The sequence below is a fragment of the Necator americanus genome, chromosome IV (assembly GCF_031761385.1).
Source record: "Necator americanus strain Aroian chromosome IV, whole genome shotgun sequence".
Lineage (NCBI taxonomy): Eukaryota > Metazoa > Nematoda > Chromadorea > Rhabditida > Ancylostomatidae > Necator > Necator americanus.
This window is the reverse complement of record NC_087374.1, coordinates 10,782,996-10,807,159: the sequence shown is the minus strand read 5'-3', so window position 1 is coordinate 10,807,159 and position 24,164 is coordinate 10,782,996. Positions and strand designations below refer to the sequence as shown.

Below are 24,164 nucleotides of genomic sequence, written 5' to 3'. Positions count from 1 at the left end.
CTCAGTACATTGTGTTTTAGTAGATCTCATATGTGATGAATTCTAGATGAAGAGAACTCTTTTATTTTTATCCCCGTGATCTCAAGCTTTCCTGTGATTTCTATTGTTCAGGCCAAAACTCGTGCACAGATGAGCAGTTAGTAGTTGTTTTTTTTTTCAAAATCTTTCTTTGTTGCTTTGTATCTCTTGTCCTACCTCTGTGCGGTATTCGAGAAAAGTCGTTTCAGTTTTACTGCGGGTAGATCATCTGCAAACGGGCCTATTGTATATCATGTAAAGTTGTATGCTTCACTTGCATATTGAGCTGATAGTCAGTGCAATTTTCCATTTGTAATATGCATAAAGAGGTGTAGATAATAATTTTCTTTATTCTTTCATCACAAGAAAAAAGTCGCATTATACAAACAGATTGCTAGTAGGAACCGATTCAGGGCAATGTTATATGGGTGGATTGAGCACAACTGAACAGGGGCAGCCATGAGATATGATTGAAGTTAACGATTAGGATTATATTTCTATCAGAGTGAAAATTAGAAACTTCTATCACATATCACAGCTACAAAATCACAACATAACAATGACTACATGGATAAAAGTGAGTGTTTACAAAAGATAAGAAAGATCATAGGCATGGACTGGCTTTGAGAAGAGAGGGTTATTTTTAAATACATAAGCAAAGGACTGGAACCACTAGTTCAAATTTTACTTATAAAAATCACGAGAAAACAGACGAGATTCACGGGCAATGTGGAGATGAGATTCATCGTGAGGGCAGCTCTTCATAGCGTATGCCGTCATAGCCGTTCCCAGTGTTCCCCGTTTTTGCCCTAAAATTAGCTGATGATCGTTGAGTAGTGATTTCTATCGACACAGTTACAAGCCGCTAACACTCGGCTTATGTTCCGAACAACAATTTGGTAAAGTTTCGTGCAAAGCGATGCGATCTTTCAAGTTTGTAGATGAGATGGAAGGAAGAGTCTGTCCGAAAAACGTACTGAAGAGGTTAGAGTCAAGCGTGTTAGTTTTGTATCCCAACGTCTCGCTTTCGTCGAAAAGCCGTCGATGAACGCTCGATCGTGTTGTCCTCTGACTAAATCCGTTAGTATGTTAATTAACACAATCAAAACTTCTGAAAAATTTTACCCATAATCCACGCGGACGTTGCTCTGAAAATTCTCCAATGGGTAGATATCTGATCATCGCATAAATAATGCGGTCGTTTATTTTTCAAAATCAAGATAAACAAGACGTGGTTTCTGGTAAATTTTCAGTGGTCCTATTCCGAAATTCGCTTGTTCGTGACGAAAAACGCCAGTGCGGTAATGACCTGGATTATTTATGCGATGATCCAATGGATAGATTGGCTAGGAATGTTAGAAGTAGCCAGAGAAGATGCGGAATGTAGGAGGAAGATAAATTCCACCTTGCGTAATTGAAAAACAGTAACATATGGTTTTGATAGGAAGGAAATGAATATATTAATGGGGTGCTGCCCCATGATGCCTCCAGATGAGAAAACAGAGTTTCGAACAGTTCGTGTCGAACAAAGTTGAGGTAACAGAAGAAGAAAGTGGCGATAGCGTAGACAGATCCAGACTTCATACTTTTCGCATACCAGGCAAGTGTGAAGAAAATGCAATCGTGTTTGGAGATAACAATTCAGGAGTTCACCGATCCCTTGCACTACTCTGGCAAAGATCCAGATTTGCTTACTCAGTCTCAATGCAAAAAAAAGATCGACAATTGTCGTGTTCTTAAGTCCCTGTTAAAATTCGCGAATATATGATGGATAATTGAAATCAGGTTGGGGTTCAATAGAATCCCCTCCAGACTGGACACTACTGATGCTAATTATAAGCACCAAGTCTTAATTTCTTGATGAATGAATTTATTTGATAACGCAATAGGACTTACATCCATCGGTTTCCAAGAGCAGTACGGTAGAGGCAGACCATCAGGACCTGTGGGGCAGGGTGCATCGAGACCAGGAATACCCTTTAAATCATTATAGCATCATATCATAGAATGAAAGCCACAGAAAGTGTGATGTCGTTCATTATTAGTTTGAGGAATGTGTGAAATGAGCTAAAGTGATCTGTTTTGTAGCTAAATTTCAAGTAATTCTTCGGAGGTGCTTATGAACTAAAGAATGAACATTCTATATTGTTTTTTCTTCGTTATTTATTGAAAGAATATCCAGAAAGCGAGCGATCTAATTTTCAGCAAGGAAAGACATTCAATCATGCAGTAAAAATATATAAAATGTGTCAAGCTAGTGACAAAAAAAAAAATCAAATGTCAAATCAATCAAAGTGGGCGCTTACCATTTAGTTAGTTGCCGCAGTTGGGTATGTACATTTCGTAAAAGGGTAGGACTCTATGCAAGAAATCGGATGAGATCACTACAGTGGGAGTAGTTGATTTTTGGAAAACATACATGAATTCTGAGCCAAGGAAAAGTGCGCTAGTGTTGATGTATCCCACGTAGTGGGTAAAAAACACCGGAAGGCTAATTAATACGCGCACAACTGAAAGAATGGAAGTGTGGGTTCTTCAGTGTTCTCTACTTCTCCGTTCTCCTGTTTCAGTTGCCCCATTAATATCGAAGTATGGAAGGTAAAACAGAAATCATGAGCAAACTATCTGGATTTGAGCTTATGAAGCTTTGAGCTTATGCTACAGTCGTATGAAATCTTTGCCGGATTTAGGTGCAACATGCAGAGACGAACAATGAAAGGTCTGGGAAGGTGCTAGAAGACTCCTTTTTTATTACAGTACTCAAAAATATATATCCGGAAGAATTATCAAATATATGCTTGTTTCTAGAACCAACCTGATCCCCTTTTTCGCCTCGTAGACCAGGAACACCATCGGCACCACGTTCACCTGGGGATCCAGGATGTCCAGGAGTTCCCGCAGGACCCTGAAATCTCACTAACGACGATGCGGATAAGATAAGGCGAAAATGCAATGAGAGCTGTTGAGAGTTTGTCGGAACTACTACCAATAGCTCATTATGTATGAATTACAGAAGTCGATGTTATGTCAACGTACCATAGGTCCCATGTCTCCTTTTGGTCCAACTGGTCCTTGTTTACCCTTAAAAAATCGAAAGTAGTAAGAAACACAATTGAACAATCGCAGCTAGCAACGAGATCACAACACTTGCGACTTTTTAAGCGATCTACCACAAACCACAAAAATCTACGTGATACCGTGCTGGATGCTCATGCAATTTACCATAGGATACTTGGAGACAAGACAAGAAGATCGAGATTTTGTAAAACATTGTGACCGTACACCAGTCACTACCTCAGCCTCACGCATTGAGTGGAACTCGCTTCCAAGAAAGTATAGATAAATTCAAAATCTAATAATCTAGGTAAATCTACAAATTCGAAAAGTTTGAACGAAGTTAAACGAATGTGATTCTCATTCTACTCACAGTTCTTCCCTCTGTACCAGGTGGACCTCGCAATCCCATAGGACCTGGTGGACCCTGGAAAGTACAATAACACTCACTGAAGACACTGAACCGACCCATTAATTTATGTTAAAGAACCTACTGGTAATCCCAATGAACCAGGTTGTCCAGGAAGTCCAGGACCGCCTGATTCGCCTTTCTCACCAGGTGGTCCAGGTAATCCTGGTGGACCTCTGGGACCTGGCGCTCCAGCTCCAGTTTGCGAAGGAATCTCATATGTTTGACCCTAAAAAATCAGCGGAAACTCGACAGAAATCATATTCTTCCTATTAGAAACAATATTAGAACTGTATGATGTTAATATGAATTATGCATGTCTTTTAGTAACGGGAGTAGTGACGAATACCGGTTGTCCTGGCAAACCAGGAGGTCCAATCTCTCCTCTATCGCCCTTCTCTCCTGAATGGCCAGGAAGTCCTTGGGGGCCTCGTGGTCCTGCAGGTCCAACAGGTCCAGTAGGTCCCTGTAGAAAATAATGCCTCAAGAGAACCAAATTAATGAAAAAACACATCCTCACCTGCGGTCCAGGTGCTCCTGGAGGCCCAGGGTATCCATGTTTTATTCGTATTTCTTTCAATTCCTTTCTGAGCACAGGCATCAGTTCTCGCGCGAGATGTTCGAGATTCTTTGATTCACCACCAACTGATGAACAATTTTGATGGCAGACACCTGGTTCGCCATTTTTTCCCTAAATAGTGAAAAATTATATGATGATATGAGAAAAAGGGAAAGAGAAACAAAATATTAGCAAAATTACTATTCTAAGGTTATTTTCAGAGCACTCTGACAAAGAAAAAAGAAAACTACATCTATAAGGGATCGGCACAGCATGTCCACAAAAATTCTGCTTCCACTGTAATTTACGACTTCTAAACAGTTCCTTAAAGGCATCACCCTACGAATCTGACGTGGTATGGATTTCAAAAAACTATACTGGGGCGTAGATTGCGAAAAAGCGTGGGATCTCGCTCATATCTCCCTGCATCACTGTAAACAGACGGCTTCGGAATGCAGTTCCTTACGACGTCCTCTATTGCGACGCGGCACCCTTGCGCCCCGACCCGCCTGCGATTCGTCGAAAATCCATTCGGACGCCCGATAGGCAATTAATTTCATTCGATGAATCGAAGGCGGGGCGCTGGGGTTTCGCGTTGCAATGGAGGACGTCTTAAGGAACCGCAATCCGCAAAAAGCCGTCCTTTCCTCGTATAGTTTTGGGCCGTCGGAAATCCATATCACGTCAGATTCAAGGGATGATGTCTTTAACTCTTACCGATATTTGTGGGCGATCACTTCTATGGTAGATTGAAGGGTTGTTTTGTTTACTGATATCTCTTCAATAATTTATGCAGCAGTTTGGAATATTAAAGTAATTCTACCTCCCTTAGGGTAAAAGTTCATAGAAAAACACCAGGTCTACCTGATAAACGGGGCATAAGGTGAACGCAGCGCAATGCTCTGCTCAGCCATTAACTTCGACGCAGCGCAATTAACGATCGCCATTGCCAGTAATTTCCTCTAAGGATAAGTTGTAGCAGGAGTTGTGGGTGTCTAACGATACGCACCCCACAAAACGCCCTCGTTTTATGCCCCGGCGCCAAGTCCCATCCCGCGCGAGAGGAGGAACTCGTTCGTCTTTTCGTATAAGATTGGATGGGAGACAATGTTCCATGTTGTTCCGCGTCCTTCTTGCTCTGCTCTGCCCTACCCTCATCTCCGCTCATTCCGGCACAGCCCTGTTGCTCCGCTGGAGCATTCCACTGTCTCGGGATCTCGTCTGCGCGATATATGGTGCAAGTTAGAGGCTGTGAGCGGTAACCTTCAGTTAACCGAGTTTGGGGCACGCGCGATCTAGGGCTGTTTGTGAGAATTCGGTCGGACAGATTTGCACTTTATATATATTTTGTATTATAAGGAGAAAAGTCAAATGAAAAGGACAACCCACCGTCGCGATTGATGTTATTGTAATCACACAACCTAACACCAAATAACGACACATTGTTATACTAATGTCGTCACAACAGCAACATGTAAGCATGTGCTTACGACCACAAAAATGGCATGCAACTATTACAATGCGCATTCCATCTAACTCTCTCCCTGTCATTCGTGCTCGCTTACGCTCGCTTCATCTTGCTTAACTCTCAAAATAGATTAGGTCATGCTTACTCGTCGTCCTCTCTTGCCAGCTACTCCTTCGGGACCAGGTGGTCCTATCGGTCCCGGCGCCCCAGTTTCACCCTGAAAAAGCAGTTAGTGGTGTTAGCGGCACACGCTCACTACAGATTAAGTCAATTTCATCAGCCAATCAATGAGACGTTGCTCAAACTTGTGAACTATGAAAGTCTTCGGTTAGACTTTTCAGCTTTACTTGGTAGTAGCGAATTCACTCACCTTTTCGCCCTTCTCCCCGTTAAGGCCATCTCTTCCCGGCGGCCCGGGAGGACCCATTACGACCTGAAATAATCTCTATCAAATGTTTTCTTATGCAATGTTGTCGATAACGTCTACGTTCTTGTTTGGTTTCACTGATCGCTGTTGAGGAATTGAAGGGGACAGAACGGCTACGTTGCAGCTCATTTCAAAAGTGGCAAATTCGGGAAAGTTCCTGAGTTATTACAAAGGAAGAAGAAAATTACTCTTTAACTAACTCAGTGGAGTATCAAATGTCAAGGAAATCCCATCCTTCCGCGTTTTCTTCATTTTTGTCCGTTTTTCAATAATTTCTTTTAAGTTACTCATTGCTAGTTTTGTTGCGATGACCCAAACAAGGAACAAAGGCTGAGTGCGCAACGAGCATATGTTCGAAATTTCTAGGCCAACAAAAATGCAAGTTGATGCCCTGCACTATATCAAAGCGCTCACCTTTGCTCCAGAAACAGTTGCTCCACCTGGTGCACCAGGAACTCCACGAGGCCCCGGGATTCCAGGATCTCCGCGATCACCTTTCTCTCCCTAAAGAACGGTGGTGAGTGCTTACCAAAAATAGACGTTCGTTGATTTTCTGTAGAGTTCAACCGGATTTTACGTTTACGGTCTTCGAGGCAAAAAACTCCCACTTCTCTTACTTTCTTGCGGTTTTTCATCTTATTAACTGGTTTTGCTGTACTTTAAGTTGAAAAATTATACGATTCATTCATAACTGAGGAGGTAGTGATGATAATTAAAAAGATGCACGCGAATGTGCACAACACGACACAGTACCTGTGATCCGCGTGGCCCAGTGCGCCCATCTACACCTGGCTTTCCAGGAGGCCCAGGAGGGCAGAACGCTGGCGGTGCAGGCTGTCCTGGAGGCCCAGGAACTCCTGGTGGACCTTGAGCACCTTGCGGTCCTTGTGGTCCCTGTGGTCCTTGTGGGCCGGGTACGATATGTGAATGGGATGAGTGTGGATGGTGACGACCATAAGAAGCTGGAGTTCCAGGCTCACCCTGCACAACACTGCACTTCACAAAACACTTCACGACGTGCAAAATTGAAAAGAAATAGAAGAGAAGAAAATTGGAGAAACAATCATGCGTGCGAATTCCTGAGAAACTTGCACCGGGGAAATTCTTAAATAGATAAAATTCAATTCAGATAGCAGGTCTGAACGGTGCTCTGACAACACTTAGTGGTTTCCAGCACTTGTGTCGCTAAAGATGTGAATTTGAAAAAGTGCAGGCAACAGGAGCTTACATCGTTTCCAAGAAATTTTGAAATCCTACAAAGGTATGCTGGTGCCAAAATCCCACCTTTTCTCCTCTTTCACCGGGAGGACCACGCAGCCCTGGTATTCCGTCACGGCCAGCTTCTCCATGCTCTCCTTTTGGTCCAACCTAAAATTGGCAGTTACTCTCTCTCTCTCTTTCTGATGTTTCCATGTGCTTCATTCTAGAGCTTTCTTACTTATTCTTAAGGCTTTATTACAAATACGGTTACGTTTGCAGGAAATTTCCAAAGGCACGGAAAAGACAAAGAATATTTTAATTACTATCACACATTGTAAAATTTCCAGTGAGTAACGGTTTCGAACTTGTCTACCGAGAAAATCAACATTATTAAAAGGTAGTAGACAGAAGGTATAATAGCTACGATCAATATTCTCTATATTCCATCACGGAAAGTAGCTATTCCAATAGGAACCTCAACCTACCTTACTCTCACCATCGAAACCAGGCAACCCTCGTTCACCCTTAGGGCCAGGTTTTCCTTCATGGCCGGGGATTCCCGGTGGTCCTGGAGGACCCGGTGGACCTGGCGGTCCTTGAATCATCAAGGGCGCATTAGGAACAGGTGCTCCTACCTGAAATTATGCCAAAATTGGTAAAATTCTTGCATTATTTTTTTTTACGAATTTCACAATAGGACAACCACAAGATTACGTGAGAAGTACTCTTCATGCATGTCTACCAACGTGGACACCACCGAAATTTTATAGTTCTTTCTTCTTTGTTAAATTGAAATCTACGAACTAGTAGAATTCTTTTGTGGGGATGGAAGTCGAAAGAAAATAAAAACATCTTACAAAGTATTGAAGAGGCCTACTATTTTATTTTCAGATATTCGAAATAGTACAGTAAATGAGGTGAAATGACCAAATTTATCAGTTGATGTTGCACCTAACCCTTTCTATTTCAAGAAATCAGCAAATTATAGCTTAATTTTGCTAGAAAACGTGATGGTAAACACGGCTGTGTGCTCTTAATCACCAATCATAAAGCCATAAAAACTGAGTAATCACCTACGCACATTGAGTATTTCATTCACTATGAAAAATAGCTGCCTGGAAGGTATGTCCTAACTTATCTGTCACTTCACAAAAATTGCAGCGACTGGTATGGGGTTTGCTTTTGTTAGCACATATACAGTAGCCGAATGTTTTCAGCCGGGTGAACGCGATGCGCCTTCGACTGGGACAGGGCAGAAGGAGAAGATGGATGTCCTACAGAGAATCGGCAAGTGTTGCGTCATTGCACTCAGCTGGTTGAACACGGCGCCGTCTATATGATATAGTACAAAAACCAGAGCTGTTTCTTCTTTCTTCTCAAACACGATCATGTCAAATGAGACAGCGTGTATTTACAGTCTTAAAGTCCAATGGATTAAGGGAATCACGTCATGATACTTGTGGTTAGATGTCATGATGATGTATGATGGGTGTTATTGACGATTTAACGGAAGCTATAGATGAAAAATAATTGCCGCCAGCAGTGTATAGACCACAGGATATAGTGCAGGTATCACAAGAAAAACTTGAAAAATCTCCTATCCAGAAATGTGATGAAACAGGAGCGTCAGACTGATAATTTTGCATGATAAAGCAACTCTTTACGCACGCACGTATGATAGAATTCGCTTTACGCGCTTTCATTACATCACTTGTATGGGTGTAAGGTGTTGCTTTGTTAAAGAAAACGGCCAGTTAGGAGCCCTTGATCCATCAAGGGATCAGACTGTAGTGAGCGTTTCGCATCCTCTGAAAATGTTATTTCCAGAACTGATGGAGAGTATTAATTAATAAATATACGTTTTCTATCAACAGCCTTATCACTAGTTTGCAATAATAACGAATCCTATTTACTATTGGGGAAGGCCTATGACCGGAAATTCACAACGCTTTTTTTTCTGAAGACTAAACTATTTCTGCCCGCTCCATTCCGGTATACACAACTAAAGAGAGCTAGAATTTCCTCGATTAATTGGTAATTGTTCCTCCTCACAGGGACGCTATCATTTGTATCTGTTCTCGGCATGCAAATCGCTAGCACAACATTTTTCGTTACTCTGTATTCATTGTAGAGATGACTTCTAGTCTGATTCAGAGCTCGCCAACCGTCTGGAGCATCCGCCTAGCAAAAAACAACGGAAACATTGGTTGACACTGCAAACAACATAGGAGAAAAGTGGATGAAAACTCTGCTTTAGAAAAGTCTTTTCACATAAAATGGTGAATTTCTGTTAGATTGGAAGCATGCTACACATCACCGCTATGAGAAGTAGTTGAATAAGAACCTGTATCTGTCCGTGTCTAGTCATGCCCGGTTCGCCTTTCTGACCAGGATATCCAGGAGGTCCAACTGGACCTCGATCACCTTTCTCTCCTTTGGTGCCTGGTGTGCCCTGTAATTACAATTACTAGTTGTTGTGTTGTAAACAACATAACATATACGGCACTGACAAACTTTCACAGCAGCACCGCACTCTACGCTGGTGGAAGAGTGAACGACAAGGCATTCAGAGCTTGTTGGAATTCTAGATGTCGCGGAATACCGCTATCATTCTCTTGTAGTTTAGAGTTTCTAGTTGGAAGTTGCTGTCGGGTCAAAACGACATGAAGCACGGTGCAGTTGCGTAAACGGTTGCGGTCGAAGCAGTGGAGCAATTAGCAGCGGTTAAGATCGAGTGAGGACCTCTTCTACCACCGTTCACTGGTGCAGTTCGCGATTGTCCCACCTCAATTCCAACGCCTAACTCCACCGCGCCACTTCGAGCGCAACTGCTTACGCAACTGCACTGTGTTTCTTGTCGTTTTGACCTGACAACAAGTCGCATGAGAGATTCGTAGCGGCTCTTGTCATTTCTCAGAATAAATCTTCACTACATACCACTGAACCACCCAAACACTAGAAAGGTTGTAAACTAAAAACTCGAACATTTTGAAAAAAACATGGATTTTTGGCCCCCGTACTGAATTCTAAGGCAAAAAAAATCATACTTTCTTCTAGCCTTGCAAACGCACATTATAGTATAGCCAAGATGTCAAGACGACATGAAGCGCGGAGCAGTTGCGTAAGCGGTTGCGCTCGAAGCGGCGCGGTGAAGACAGCGGTTGGAATCGAGGTGGGACCATCGTGAACTGCAGCAGTGAACTGTAGTAGCAGGAGTCGTCACTCAATCCTGATCGCTACCGTGCTTCAAGTTTTTTTTGACCCGAATATCGCTTGTAAGCTACGAATGGTATCCAAGGATATTCTCGTGTAAGCCATAAGCGGGTCTTCGAATAATATACTGGATAGTTGAAACATTCTTTACAGACTTCACAAGTTTCCAGATTTGGAATGTTAAAGTTGTATTTATATTGTAGGGACCAGTTTGAGGAGTTTCTTTGCGATTGCAATCTTCATAATATGCATGTGGTTAATGCGAAAAATAAGCATTCCAATACGCTTCTAAGCAATTATTCCATTAATTGATATAAAGAAAAGGGACAGATTTCTGTGCGCCGCGTAAACGTGCAGATTGACGCCAGTTTCCTAAGCAAATGTCAGTTACGGTACATCAGGCGGTAACCTGTAAGTAATACAGACTATGTGTCCTCTAAACCCCATTTTGCAATTGGAACAATAGTAGCAGTACGGTAAAGCCAAGACACCTAATCGTGTCACTCTTCCACTATTTACGAACCACATTTCACCTACCGGTAAGCCTCTTGGGCCATCCAAACCTATTGGACCCTGAAAACGTCATTAATTCGAAGATTTCCAAAGCAGAGAATAGCACTACGTGCTTTTCTCATAATAATAAGCATTATCGAAGAAGAACTCAAAAAAGGAATGAGAACTGAGGAAACCAAAAATGACACACCGGAAAACCAGGATATCCACGTGCGCCCTTAGTGCCCTGAAAAACGAGATAAAGGCACTCAAAACGCAAAAAAAAACTAGCTGTTTTCTAGGAAATTCGTCATTTGTGTGCATGACTGCCACTCTCTCCGGTCTTTATTTATGAACTCGATATTAAGCCGCTAAGAAGCCACAACATTATCATCGAACCACATACAGTCTGGCCAAAACATCCTGATTTATGGCGCAGAATTGCGTAAGCGACCTCGCTCCCCATGCGGTACGGATTTCGGCCGTTCACATGTGACTGTAAGCCTTCTATTTTGGCTGGTAATCGGTTTCTATAACCAGAGAGCGTGTTTTAGAAAGCCACCTACTGCGCAGATGTCCACTGGAGCTGAGTCAAAAACAACAGTGGAAGAATAGAGTGGGGAGAAGAATAGAGTTTTTGACCAGACTGTACATAGAAAACAAAACTTTGCTTACTACCGTGCATAACTACAACTACTCATTGGTGCGTACCGGTGGTCCTGGTGGCCCGGGTAGTCCACGAAGTTGAATCGCTTGCCCATCAGGCGAGTAGAGCATGCCCAGGGCACGCAATTTCCGTTGTAGACGAGGATCCAAAGGCTACAACCACGACACATCACAGACAATATCTATTAATATACATGTACTAGGAGACATGTACGCACAGTCATTGGTGGTGGTGTGGTCCTGCGGCGATAGTAAGGAGCTGGTAGACCCTGAATGATGAACCGTGCAGCACAGGATACAATCACTACGGAGCACAACTGATGAGGATTTCTCATGCAAGGCATCACTATCAGTCGATTATTTCACTAATGGCAGCGTATCACGAGCACTCTCCACTCTCACAGATCCAAAGCGCGCATTGCTGCTCTGTGTGTTTTCGTCTTCCCAACGATACAATTTAGCACGGGTGATAGAACGCGGACAGTAGGCAACGTTTCCGCAGCTGGAGCTTCCAATGCTAATTTGAGTTAGATTTACAGGATCCCGAACACAGGGCAATGGAGCTGACCGAGTTCTATAGCGTGATAATTTGCATCGGTAGGAAGATGATAACGCACATGGCTGCTAAGCACAGGTTTTTCTAGATCTATGATCGGGATTGAGTGTGATCCTTCTCATATTTACGACCTACGTCTCTACCGCCTCTATTTACTCTACAGAGACTTCAACATCAAAAGTTTGATGATGGAGTGATGTGTTTGAGTTGATAGCTACGAACGGGGGAAAGCAACCTGACGTCCGGTGCAACTGCCTAAGCGGGTGCGCTCGAACTGGAGCTAGTGGTTACGATCGAAGCGGGACCCTCGTTTGTTGCAACCAGACTGCAGAGATGGGTGAGGGTCCGACATCGATCGCGGCCCCTTACACAACTACACCAGACATCATGTCATTTTTACAGGACTACTGTTTTGGCTTTTGTGGAATATCGACAGTGTATTTTCCATTTCTTTCTTCTTTTTTCTCTTTTTTTTTGCTGCTGTTATGCTAACTATCGGCTTCACAAATACATTTGAAAGACTTGATAATGGATTGAACACAACACATTCTACACTTCATCAGAAATAAATCAAACCAAGGTGAATGTGACACGGGATTTCTTCAACCAAGTGACCGCTGTCCAATAGAGGGAGGCAGAGCAGCGGGAAGAGAGAGAGTTTGTCAAGTGGACTAAGTGTCACCCGTCCCTGGTTGCGCCGCGGTCATTTGATTGAAGATATTTGCTGTCGACTTTAACAACAAACGAACGTCCTTTCCAGTGGATTCTTCTTCGGTAAGATCACAAATTTTCCTTTCAAAAAACAACGCAGAAGAAAGAATGCATTGGATTAGATTTTTGTGCGTTCGTTTGTGTGGTGCCGTGCTAAATGAGCTGGGAAAATGATCATTCCAAAATGTTCGTAACCTACTGGCCATCCGTTGAATCCTCTCAAACCCTACAATGATTAAGATGCATCATCTGATATTCAATACGATTGTAATTCAATCCTCGACAATCTGTTTAGCCTGTTTTAAGAGAGTAACACACTGGGGCATAGTTCTTATGCTACGGTTTAAAACTCATTAAGAAAGTAGAAAAGGCGGGAAAGAAAGCAGTAGTTAGGAAGAAACTGTACCTATTATATTACCACTTTGGAACGGAGATTCAGTTTCTAGTAATTCGAGAGGTTTCCAGTCAAAATGAACTAAGAGAAGTTCCAAGAAGAATATATATAGTTGGGTCAAAACGACCTGACGCTCGGTGAAGCTGCGTAAGCGGCTGCGCTTGAAGCAGCAAGATGAAGCTGCTCGCGGCTCTAACCGTGGTGGGACCGTCGCCAGGTCCACTCATCCCTGCAGTTCGAATCGCTCGCAACCGCTAGCTCAACTCTGCTGCCTTGAACGCAGTCGACTACGCAATTGCACACACGAAACGTTTCAGGTCGTTTTGATCCGGGTGTAGCTGTCAAAAATTACAAAAAGCGGGTACATGGAAAGTTCAAAAAGTCGAAATGGAAAGCTAAGGAAGATGTAAGCGAATTTCCTCAAATCTGTAGTGGTGAGCTAGGAACAAAGTCAAGCGTGTGATGGGATTTCCCCATCAGGGGATCGTGAAGCGAAGGGATCGCAAGGGAAGGAAGTCGTAAGGGAGTGGGCAGTGGTGAATGGAGGATAGCATGATAACCAGAACAATATACATGGTATTAAAGGCATCACCCCACGAATCTGGAGTGGATTTCAGGTGGAGTATTCGTATACGTGGTAGTAGATTATGGAAACGGGTTTGATTCCGTCCATTCCTTAATAATTGCCGTAAAAAACCGCCCGGAAGATGCGGCTTTGAGCGTTCCTGCGCACTATTTCCTACAAGGAGTTCGATTGGAGCGCGCCAGCCCTGTGCGGCGCCGCATCCTCCGGGCGGTTTTTTTACGGCAATTATTAAGGAATGGACGGAATCAAACCCGTTTCCATAATCTACGACCCCGTATACGAATACTCCACCGGGAATCCGTACCACTCCAAATTCGTGGGGTGGTGTCTTTAAATAATGTATACATTACAAAGTATTACATTAAACGATATTAAATAATTGCATGCACTATAAAATACTGTACTAAGTGCTAGGCATAGCACAGTAATATGGAAGCATGAACATTTTGTTTTGAAGATGTACAACGTGTTGACGTGGTATAATAAAAGGCGCAAGAAGGTTCGACACCCCGCTGAGTCAAACTTTTTCAGAAGCGTTATTTGAAACCACTTCGGAAAGATGAAGAATTCAATTAGACGTAGTTTTCGGCAGTATAAAAGTAGATTCAGTGGGATTTTATTACCAAAAAAAAAGCTCAGATTCCGTGCGCATTGTTAGATCTGAATGATTGCAAATGACCACAAGACCTAGAGAAATATCCTGGATGGCCTTATATAGACGAAGGTTTGCCATACAAAATACTCACCCTGCTCTTTTTTGTGATTACCTAGTTTTTTTTTGGAATTTAGATGGGACAAAATTTGAAATTTTCGACTTTTTTGTATTTTTCCAGCTAGATTTTGAGAAAAGAAGAACATGGAAAGAAAAAAACTATGCATATGGAGTTTTTCCTGGTCCTTCTATTCAAATATATTGATTATTTTATAAAATGTGGTCCTACTTTGTTGTTTTGGAGTTACTTAGTGTGAAGCAAAACACCTTCCAATATGTTGTAGCCGAGAATTTTCCCTAACAGATGATGTAAGTATCAACCGATTCCCATTCGTTTTTCCAAATTTTTGATGGGAAAAATATGGAAAATGCCGTTTTTTCAATTTCCCCCATCTGAATTCTGAAAAAAAAACTAAGTTACAAAAAACAGCTGTATGACTGTATCGTAGAGTAGTACTTTTTCTCTGAAAATCTATCAAAAATATTCCTCTCGGTCCTCTTTCCGCGATGAAAAGGAAGAAGAAGAGGAAAATAAGGAAGAAGAAGACGACGATGACGAAGAAGAAGGGGAGGGGGTCGTATTCGAGAAGGTCGTGTCCCATCACTACGCTTGACCATGATTAGGAACTTTTTTAGGGAAATGATGAACTTGTTGGGACTTATAGCAAAAATTTTGCTAATTTCATGATTTCAACTACGATCTGCTGTCAAGTGTAAGGGAATGAAGAGAATGTGCATATGGCACAAAGTCCCCTCCTTGATATGTGCACTTACCGGTGGTCCCGGTGGCCCTCGATCTCCTCGGGGACCTGAAATGATGAAGCGTTATTAATACATATGTACATGTGCGATCTTTTTTTTCTCACAAGTGCTCTATAGAATAAGAGAAACGTATTCAGCAGTGAAGGCCCCAGTAATTGCTATTTACTTCCAAACCAAAAATATCCAATTTTTTATGAAGAAAATAGATGATTTTGCCATGATTTCGATGAAAGTTTGGGAAGATTTTATTCATGTACCCTACTTATTCAGTTTATTCATGCTCAGTTCCAAGTATATTACAAATTCCTTTTTTCTACAATATGTACAATACAAAACATTTTTTTCTTTCCAATTTACAATATTTTCCTTTCTATCTTAGTCATAATCACAGTTTGCACAATATGAAATCTCACAGTTGAGTTAGCGATGAGATCTCTAATTCATAAATCATTCGAGTCTTTTTTTAATCCATGAATCATTCGATCATTCGAGTCCGAAATTATGTATTATTGAACTGTTGTCGCACTAGTTCATGATTTCAACTTGTTAAACGACTATGTTCCCGATACGATAAGCAGAAACATATAGGACGATCCAATCCTAGGCCCTAAAATGTCTGTGCCTGACATTTAAACCCCTGTTCGACAAATTACTTTGTCCTTCATCGTTGCCATTGACAAATTCCCACTATAGATTTTCGTTCCTTCCTTGAGCTGTCAGTTCACATCTTGCATCAATCCCATCATCCACGAACGATGTAATATGTCAGAAATGATGTTCGAAAGATGTGCGACATTACAACTTGTTGTTTCGGATGTACGGTCAACGTGCAATAGGAGTACGTTTTTATGTATACGTTGAAGATGCGTTAGCAGATGTCCAGAACCCAATAAATCCACGCATTTTCTCAAGTGGATGCATATTTGTTCATTGGAAAAAAAAACACTTGAATTAATAGTATCCTATGATCCTATGCTTACGTGATTAGAATTTTGTCGCGAGTCTTTGAGGTGGCGTTGCGTAAGCGAACGTTCTTTTGAGGTTACCCGTTGTTGATCGAGGTTGGGTCGGAACTTGTCATGTGGACATCAAAAGTGCAATGTTCTCATGTGGATTAGGTCAAAACATCCTCTTATTTAGAAAAGTATAGGAAGAATATGATAATTGAATGCGATAATTAATCCAACAAATCAATAAAGGACGTGAAACGCTTAGAACAAGAAAGCCACAATTTAACATAACACTGTACACGGAAAATTCCACTAATGTTTCAGGAGAAGTGGAAATTAAATTTTGATAATTATAGTACCTCAATTATAAAGCATTCTTGTAGTGTGTGGTGGAATTAGATTTCGGCAAAAGAAAGCGAATGTCAGTTGTCGGTTGTGCCCGGTACTTTTGCGTACTACTTTTTTCGTCTTCTTCTTGACAATGGAAAACTTATAATATCGCAGTTGTAGTTTTTAGCTCTGAAGAATTCTGGATAAATTTTCCAGATTCTTTCCAGATAGGACTTCTTATGCCTCAATTTTCTTTGCTCACGAATCGTTAGTACCAGCTGTGCTGTTATGCTATTAGTCAAATGCTGCTTGACACATGCAAACTCTGTGATAAAAAAATTGCACGGAATCTTTTGCAAATTTCTGGATTTCTCTTGATATTTACAGAGTTCTCGGAGTCTTCATTCTGATCGAGGAAATACTAAATAAACCGAAAACCTTCACAAATCACGACAGTAAAGTAATTGCACCAAAAATGGGAAATCCTAAAATCCATCGGAATTTTTCATTGCTGTCTGACTAAATTCAATTCGGAACAAAAATTTTGAACTACAAGGAATCTCTTCACAATTTCTACCATGAAACTTTTGAAAATTTCCAAATCATCAGAGTAGAAATTTATTTGTAGATTTGTATAGCTGATTTTTAAAAACACGTTTTCTTGAAAATGTCTGAAAAACGTCACTCAAGTGATCAGCATAGCTCAAAACAAAAAGGAGGTCTTTCACGAAAAATCGCTTATGAATAATGTCTTGTAAACCTTTCAAAATATTTTCTAAGATATTTTGAGTTTGAGGAATATTTTGAATCATGCTCTGAGTTTATATATGAGCTGAAGTTACTCTTAGCTACATTCTTTGTCCATCAATTTTATTTTCTGGTATTACTGCGTGTAGAAAGTAATGAATAATGACACTGGGCTTTTCTTGCTAGGAGCTGCGATCTCGACGGCAGCAGGTCAGAGTTCAACTTATGCACTTATAAATATACTTTTTTCAGAAATATAGTGGGGGGGGGGGATTTTGCAACAGTATTCATCTTTTATTTCTTAGGGATTACTTATTTCTTAAAGTGAAAGTTTTCGAACCTGGAGGGCAGGCACATTCTCGTGTATTTCGTATCGTTCGACTCATTCGTGTTAAAGTTACATTTCTCGTCTCCGGGGGGATCTGAAAAGAAAATGAACTGTGTAGAAGATAAAAAAAAACTATTTACCTCTCTAAATACACCTATTTCACCTAAGTTACAGAATATTATCTCAGTGTGGTTAACATTACGTAAAGATTTTTGAAGATGTTGATCTAATTAATCTCTCCTTTTTCCTTTTTCTTTGAAATTCATTTATTTCATATACATCATGTTGCACCAGCATGCGCTCGTCTTTTGGAGTTTCCTTACAACGATCAGTACTTAACGCTGTGTCAATCCTTGTTTTTATTTTTCACTCGTTTTGCATAAGAGTTCATGTGCAAGAAATTTACTTCAAGCAACCTTTTGCCTTATACATAATCCTCGAATCACTCTTTGAGTGAAGCTTTTTTTCACGATTATACAATAAGACGGATTTTTTTTTGAATAAAGCAGATTTGAATTTGTCGCTAATAGTAAGTATTATGTTATTTGAAGTTGTAAAAGAGCACTTTTTGCCAATATCAAAGCTATGCTTCTTTTTCCACCTCTAATTTATCAGTTTTTGTCAGAATGTCAGGTTCCAATGAAATAATATATTCTGAACACTTCAACATTACTGAAAAAAAAATAAAAGAAATGAAAAGAAAAAATAAAAGAGCAATGACCTCAAAGACTAAAAAAGGAATTAAAAAGGAATACGACCATAATGTTTTTTTTTACAACTTAACATTCTATCCCCTCAAACAAAATTCCAGGCGATCTGTGATAAACATCGTCAGTTAGCCGTGAGATAAATGAGTACCGATGTCCGTGGCTATTTCTTTAAATTTATGGCTACAAGATCCGCCAACTGACGTCGTAGCGCGTCGAATGGAAAAAGTTGTGTTGCTCTTATGCCTGAGGTTGGTTGAGGGAAAAAAACGAGTCCACCTGTTCCCTTATCTTTGCTTTTGTACCCGTCACATAGTTATTTTTTTCTCTAACCTTACAAATCCCTTAGTTAGTAGGATCAAAAGTGATTCTGATCTCAAGGTGTTACTATTCATTGCAATTCGATCAGGAGGTCATAAATTCCGAGGAACAAAGGTGCCGACGCCGTCATCTGAACACGTTGACTCGTCAAAGATTTAGAGCTGCGCCGAAAGTGCAACGGATTGGCATGTGGCGACGTTTCACCTACGCGCAACTAACAGGTGTGCGTTCCGATGCGGCTGGTCGAAGCGATTAGTTAGCAACTTGTGAAATAATTAAGGACACTTAGGGCGAATAATTCCTAAACAACTACACTAAAAAACCATGCAGAAAGTGTGGTATTCCATGGAAAAAATCGTCTAATTCTTACTGTATACTTCCTATTTCCTACACAAATCAAATGAAATTTCCCGCAAAAAAAAAGAGAAATCACTCGAAAACTTCAACCGCTTAAGTTTAACTTTTACTAAATAATGCATCTTAATTATACACATCTGTTTCAATCCCATAACGACATGCTACTTCTTATAAAATGCTTTGAGAGCAGATTTACTCGATTCACTCACTCATATCACACACAGCTCGAGGTGAGCACCGAGCGGTCACTGACCGAAAATCCTCACGGCTGTCTTTTTGCGTTTAATTAATGATGAAAAATTCTACGGAACAATAGTTCAAGTCATTAGGACTCAGTGTAAGAAGAAAAAGACTTTAGAGATGAATAATAATCCAGTGGAACGGCGTTAACAAAAATACAGGGAACTCCCGGGGACCCGGATCAAGTAAGTGAAGAATTTTTCTTTTCAGTTCTTCTCCACGCTTTCTTTTTTAGCTCGCTTGTTTAGCTCAAAAACAGATTTATAGATTGAAATTTGCTCAGTATGTAATTCAAATGAAATAAAAATAAGGAATAAGAACTAGAGAGGATCCAAAACAAAAAGAGATTATGAATTATCAATATATTGGTGAATAGAATTTGAAAAAAAAGAGGATAAGAAACTCTCATCATTCCCTCAATGATCTTAGAGACACCCAGAGATGCCCTCGACAGCGCGTAGATGCTTGGCAAAAAAAAAGAGAAGAAAATGAATTGATGACAGCAAAGATGCATCACCTTCAAGAAAAAAAAACGTGTTGTCTATTGAAACGGATTTCTACCAAGGTTACTTACGAGAAGAATAGTACCGCTGAAACCTGGAATCACTGACTTGCGTTTTAGTCAAACTGACGGGGAAAAAAATAACACTGGGAAATTTAGGGCTGATTTTAAATAGTTACATACACTATAAATATTAAATTGACAATACTAATCAAGTCAAGCGCAAAAACTTGGACTCCATTTGAAACTGTGGTGGTAGTAGCAGTATAGTACCCTTATTAAATAGCAACTATGAAAAATTGTTCAATTTCAGAGGATTTCACAGGTTACAGAAGGTGCTCCTCCTCATAGGAGCAAAAGCTTGGAAACACGAATAACAATATTTTCTATTTCTCGAATGGTTTGCTGTGCATATTCATCAAAAATCAGCTAAATATTTTCCAGTACCTATATTTGTTCTGTTTTTTTCGAGAAAAATATATTCTTCATCATTCTACTGGAATCTGTGAGAGTTATAAAAATCAATCCCTGATGTATTGATTGATGTATACAGCGTGAGTATCGTTGTGTTCCCATAATCACACCCCGAAAATTCCGACTCTTTGGAAGTAAATTGGGAAAATTGTCCGCATTTTCCGGAGGGAGATGTATCTTATACTGGTCCCAATGTTCTGGAACTCAATGTTAAGGTGGTTTTTTTCGTCTAGAAAAAATCGGGTGAGTTTTACTGTTTTTAACCCTTTAAATAGTTGCACTGACCCCCCGAGGCGGGTCCAGTTAACCTTCCTCAACCATCCTATATAACTCACCGCATCTTGACACAATCAAAGAGTGCGTTTATTGTTTAGTGTACGTGTGAAGAAGGTTGAACAAAGCGTTGCGTGTCACTAAAGCCACCACGCCACCATATGGCAGCACTAAACTCATCGGCCCATCATTTAGACAATTACGGCCACGATTAGTGCGTATCGAAAAAGTGTTACGATGATTTACGCATGCGATTACGCAGACGCAGTGCGAAGTCGTTGCCGAAATGAGCTCATCTCAATGGTGCAGTAAGCTCATTTCGTGGTTCGTTTTTGTCTCCAGGATCGCCTCGTCGTCGAGCAGCGACGATTTGCTTGCGTCACGGATTACTTCGTTGATGATGAACGGGCTATTTGGTCGTTATGTCACTTCCCCGTTCATTATGTTATATTGGCGCACAAACCGACAGATGCGCCAGGTCATCATCATCGCCACTGACTGACTGACACACACAATGACTCATGTACTACAAATTAGTGGTGATTTTGAGGAGGAACGAGGAGCGGTTCATTACGTCAGAAGGAAACGGTAGCATGAACGACTACCATTGAAAAAAATAACAGGTGAGTTAGGAACGAGAAGTTTAACTCGAAAAATATTTCGAAAATGATCCTCTGGTTTCCACTTGAGAGTTGTTGCAAAATAAAGTGTATTTTTACTGTGCATAAATAAAAATGTGTTTTTTGTCGTATACTACGAATAGTTAATAATAAAATGTAAGTGATTTGTCGTGTATTTCAAATTTTTCTATTTATATACGTGTAATCTTTTTTTTTCTGCGAAATAATGTAACTCGACTGAGGAGACTTCAACTGAATGTTTAAACTTCTCAGCTGTGAGATCCTCTACTCTGCGCTTTCCGGAAAAATATTGAAATAACGAATCTGTTTGATTAATTCGAGCCCTCAAAGAGGTCAAAGTGGGGGTTGTCTCTTATTTGCTCTTCACACAAGAAGCTAGACAAAAGAAATACATAATTCATCGCAAGTTAAACATATGAAGTTTTTTATTTTATTTTGTTAATTTTATTTTTTGAGCAACGATTCGTAGACAATCGCTTTTTGCGCACAAAAAAAAAACCATTGGTTGAGTATTGTTTCATCATAAAAGGACGTAGAGAAGAAAATATGTATATTTGTAGTGCTGATTTCAATTCTTAGCAAAAATTTGTTCTTTTTCTGCATGTTTATCCAGAGAATTCTCAACACAGTAACGTAATAACACTAGAACTTGTAAGCCCAGTTGAAGAATATGTTATAAATTATAGAATAAATAGAAATAGAAAATATAAAAGAAAAATAAATTATGTAAGAAGAATAGCTATGGAGCACAAAATTATTTGTAGAATAATCAAATATGTATCCAATTAATGTTCAGATGAATACAAATAAAATAAAAATAAACGATCCCAGAGAATACATGTTATTTGAAAAATTGACCGAGGTTAGCTACAAAATTTCAAATAAAAAGTATTCAGAAAAGAATGTGACTTTGTAAAACATGTGGACTTACCAGTAATTTAATGTATTGATAAGTCAAATAATTTTGTTTTTAAGTTGCGGATGTAATAAAAGTAGAAACGTGAACCTTGATAAGAATGAATTATCGGAAGTACGAATATTTAGCCTGTTGAAAGAAAGAGAAGATTTTCAAAGTTTAGCAGCACCTTGTGATGTTCCGAGATTTTTGGTTTAGCTTGGAATTAACTAAAATAAACAATTGTTGAAAAAATAGAAAATTGATAAGCTATTACGTTTTTTTCTGCCGAACCTGCTCGAGTTTTGAGGGAAACCTTAACAAATTCCATCCCAATAATACCAACTACATGGTGTTAGTGGATAGTCGTGTTGTTGAGCTTTCAATCGATGTCTATCAATCAACTGGATGCGGTCTTACAATTCAACGAGATCTCCATCTCGCCCATCAAACGTGCTGGCGTCGATCCATCTTCCAACACATCGGTAGTCGACACACCTGTGGAAGGTGTAACTGCTCCGAGTGCACTGAGAACTATGCGAGCACGAGTGCATCAACGGTACCGAAACGCCTAAGCCAAGCCCAGAAATGTGACCTCCACGCGTTCACGGTCCCTTTTCTCACTTTCCAGCGTACTTGTTATCCATCGAGTAGTTTCTGAGAGACAGGAGAAAAAAACTAGCCCGGGCTTTTAGCAGGTGCTCGTCCCTGGACAAACATAAGCCAAGCATTATGCAAATTTATGCAGGTGATCGGCTAGTCAAGAGGGTCATCAAGATAGCTAACGACCACCTCCAACACACCGTCTAACTATTAGGCTATCCAGAATGTTTGTCTTGTAGCAGTTTCTGTTATTCTTCAGAAAAAAGAATATCATTGGAGGGGAAAAAAATTTGTGTGCTTGGGTTTCAGCATTTCGTGCTTAAAATCACAAATAAACACATTTCAAACAAGGATAATACTTGAAACTTCTGGAATTTCTAAGCTTTGAAAAACTAAAAAATAGAAACATTTTTACATTCTAATCTGTTGTAACAAAATAAGCAAAAACCTTAACGATATTCACACATATTTGAAGTAAGCAAAAAATAACAACTTCAAATTAAAACAGTAGTTGAATTTCAGTTCGATAATAGCGTAATAACTTTCATTCACGTCCCGAAAATAGCGAAGAAAAGTGAAAGCTCTGGAAAAACGAGAAAAAATATGAAAGTACTCATTTAGTTAGTTTTTTTTCTGCCAGTTTTACCTGTAATTTTGAGTAGTTTTACAGTTTTTCTTAAGAATGTTACTAGAAGATTCATCGATGATCTTCAACAGACTTTGCTGACAATTGTGTATGAATTTTTATGAGCCAACGTCTCAAATGTTGTAGCGGACCGGGAAGAAAATCCTAGGAGAATTTTTAATCTACATTACACTGCCGTCAGATTTCTTCTAAGAGGATGTGACTCAAAAATGCCATTAACCTCGCTGGATTCTATCCTGATGATTCAGCTTTTAAGAAGAAAGACGTTATATACATCTTTTGCCATAATGTTTACTTTTACTAACATTATCATTATTTTTTACTATGTGCCTGGTGCATCTGAAGCAACTGCGTAGAACACTGTCCGTTCAAGGACGATTTGGCCTCAAATACTGGTTTATTCAGGAGAAGCTAAGAAGGAGGGAGAGAAAAGTTTCATGTTTTAAAATATTCAAAATTCATGCTATTCATGCTTTAAAATATTTAGAATAATAAAACAAATGAAATGTTCTGAAGTTTAGTAGTATGTTTAAAAACTGCAAAATAACATATTATGGCTGGAACGGACTCCCAAACCTTCAAGTTAATCCTGGAAGGAGTTGCATTTTGTCAGAAAAAGGAGTAAGAGCTTTTCTTCAAAAAAAAATAGAGTAGTTTTATTGTAGTTAAGATCTCAGAGGAGAACTGACCTTATCTCCTTCATCCACGCGAGACTCCATCTCTCGCATCCTCAACTCAAGATTTGTAATTCTGATATGATGTAGTCCGGAAATAAGGCATATGACTAGAAATAGCACGCCGGTAGGCAAAAATACAGTCCATAACGGAATTGTTACAGGATCACGCCATGATGTACGACGTCCACGTGAAGGCCATGTGGCGAGTGTCGTTTGACCATCGTCATGGACGACGGCTGACTTCAT

General features: G+C 40.1%; 1 protein-coding gene across 4 annotated transcripts; it reads right to left on the bottom strand.

The window, feature by feature from the left end:
• Window positions 1-702: 702 nt before the first annotated feature.
• Window positions 703-24,164, bottom strand: RB195_000893 (uncharacterized protein; the record flags this gene model as incomplete). 4 transcript variants are annotated; one of them, XM_064197440.1, is made up of 25 exons in its annotated part: window positions 703-827; window positions 996-1,090; window positions 1,144-1,166; window positions 1,915-1,995; window positions 2,834-2,923; window positions 3,055-3,099; window positions 3,446-3,499; window positions 3,567-3,710; window positions 3,831-3,947; window positions 4,002-4,172; window positions 5,654-5,725; window positions 5,879-5,941; window positions 6,350-6,439; window positions 6,689-6,916; window positions 7,220-7,303; window positions 7,621-7,770; window positions 9,480-9,587; window positions 10,886-10,921; window positions 11,052-11,087; window positions 11,552-11,659; window positions 11,725-11,775; window positions 12,973-12,999; window positions 15,240-15,274; window positions 17,595-17,676; window positions 23,931-24,164. In XM_064197440.1, 25 exons carry the CDS (start codon window positions 24,162-24,164, stop codon window positions 703-705), a joined length of 2,349 nt encoding a protein of 782 aa, XP_064053321.1. The 4 variants fall into 4 exon arrangements, with proteins under 4 accessions (XP_064053321.1, XP_064053322.1, XP_064053323.1 ...); XM_064197442.1 differs by lacking the exons at window positions 1,144-1,166; window positions 12,973-12,999 and having other exon boundaries at window positions 996-1,086; XM_064197443.1 differs by lacking the exons at window positions 1,144-1,166; window positions 10,886-10,921; window positions 12,973-12,999 and having other exon boundaries at window positions 996-1,086.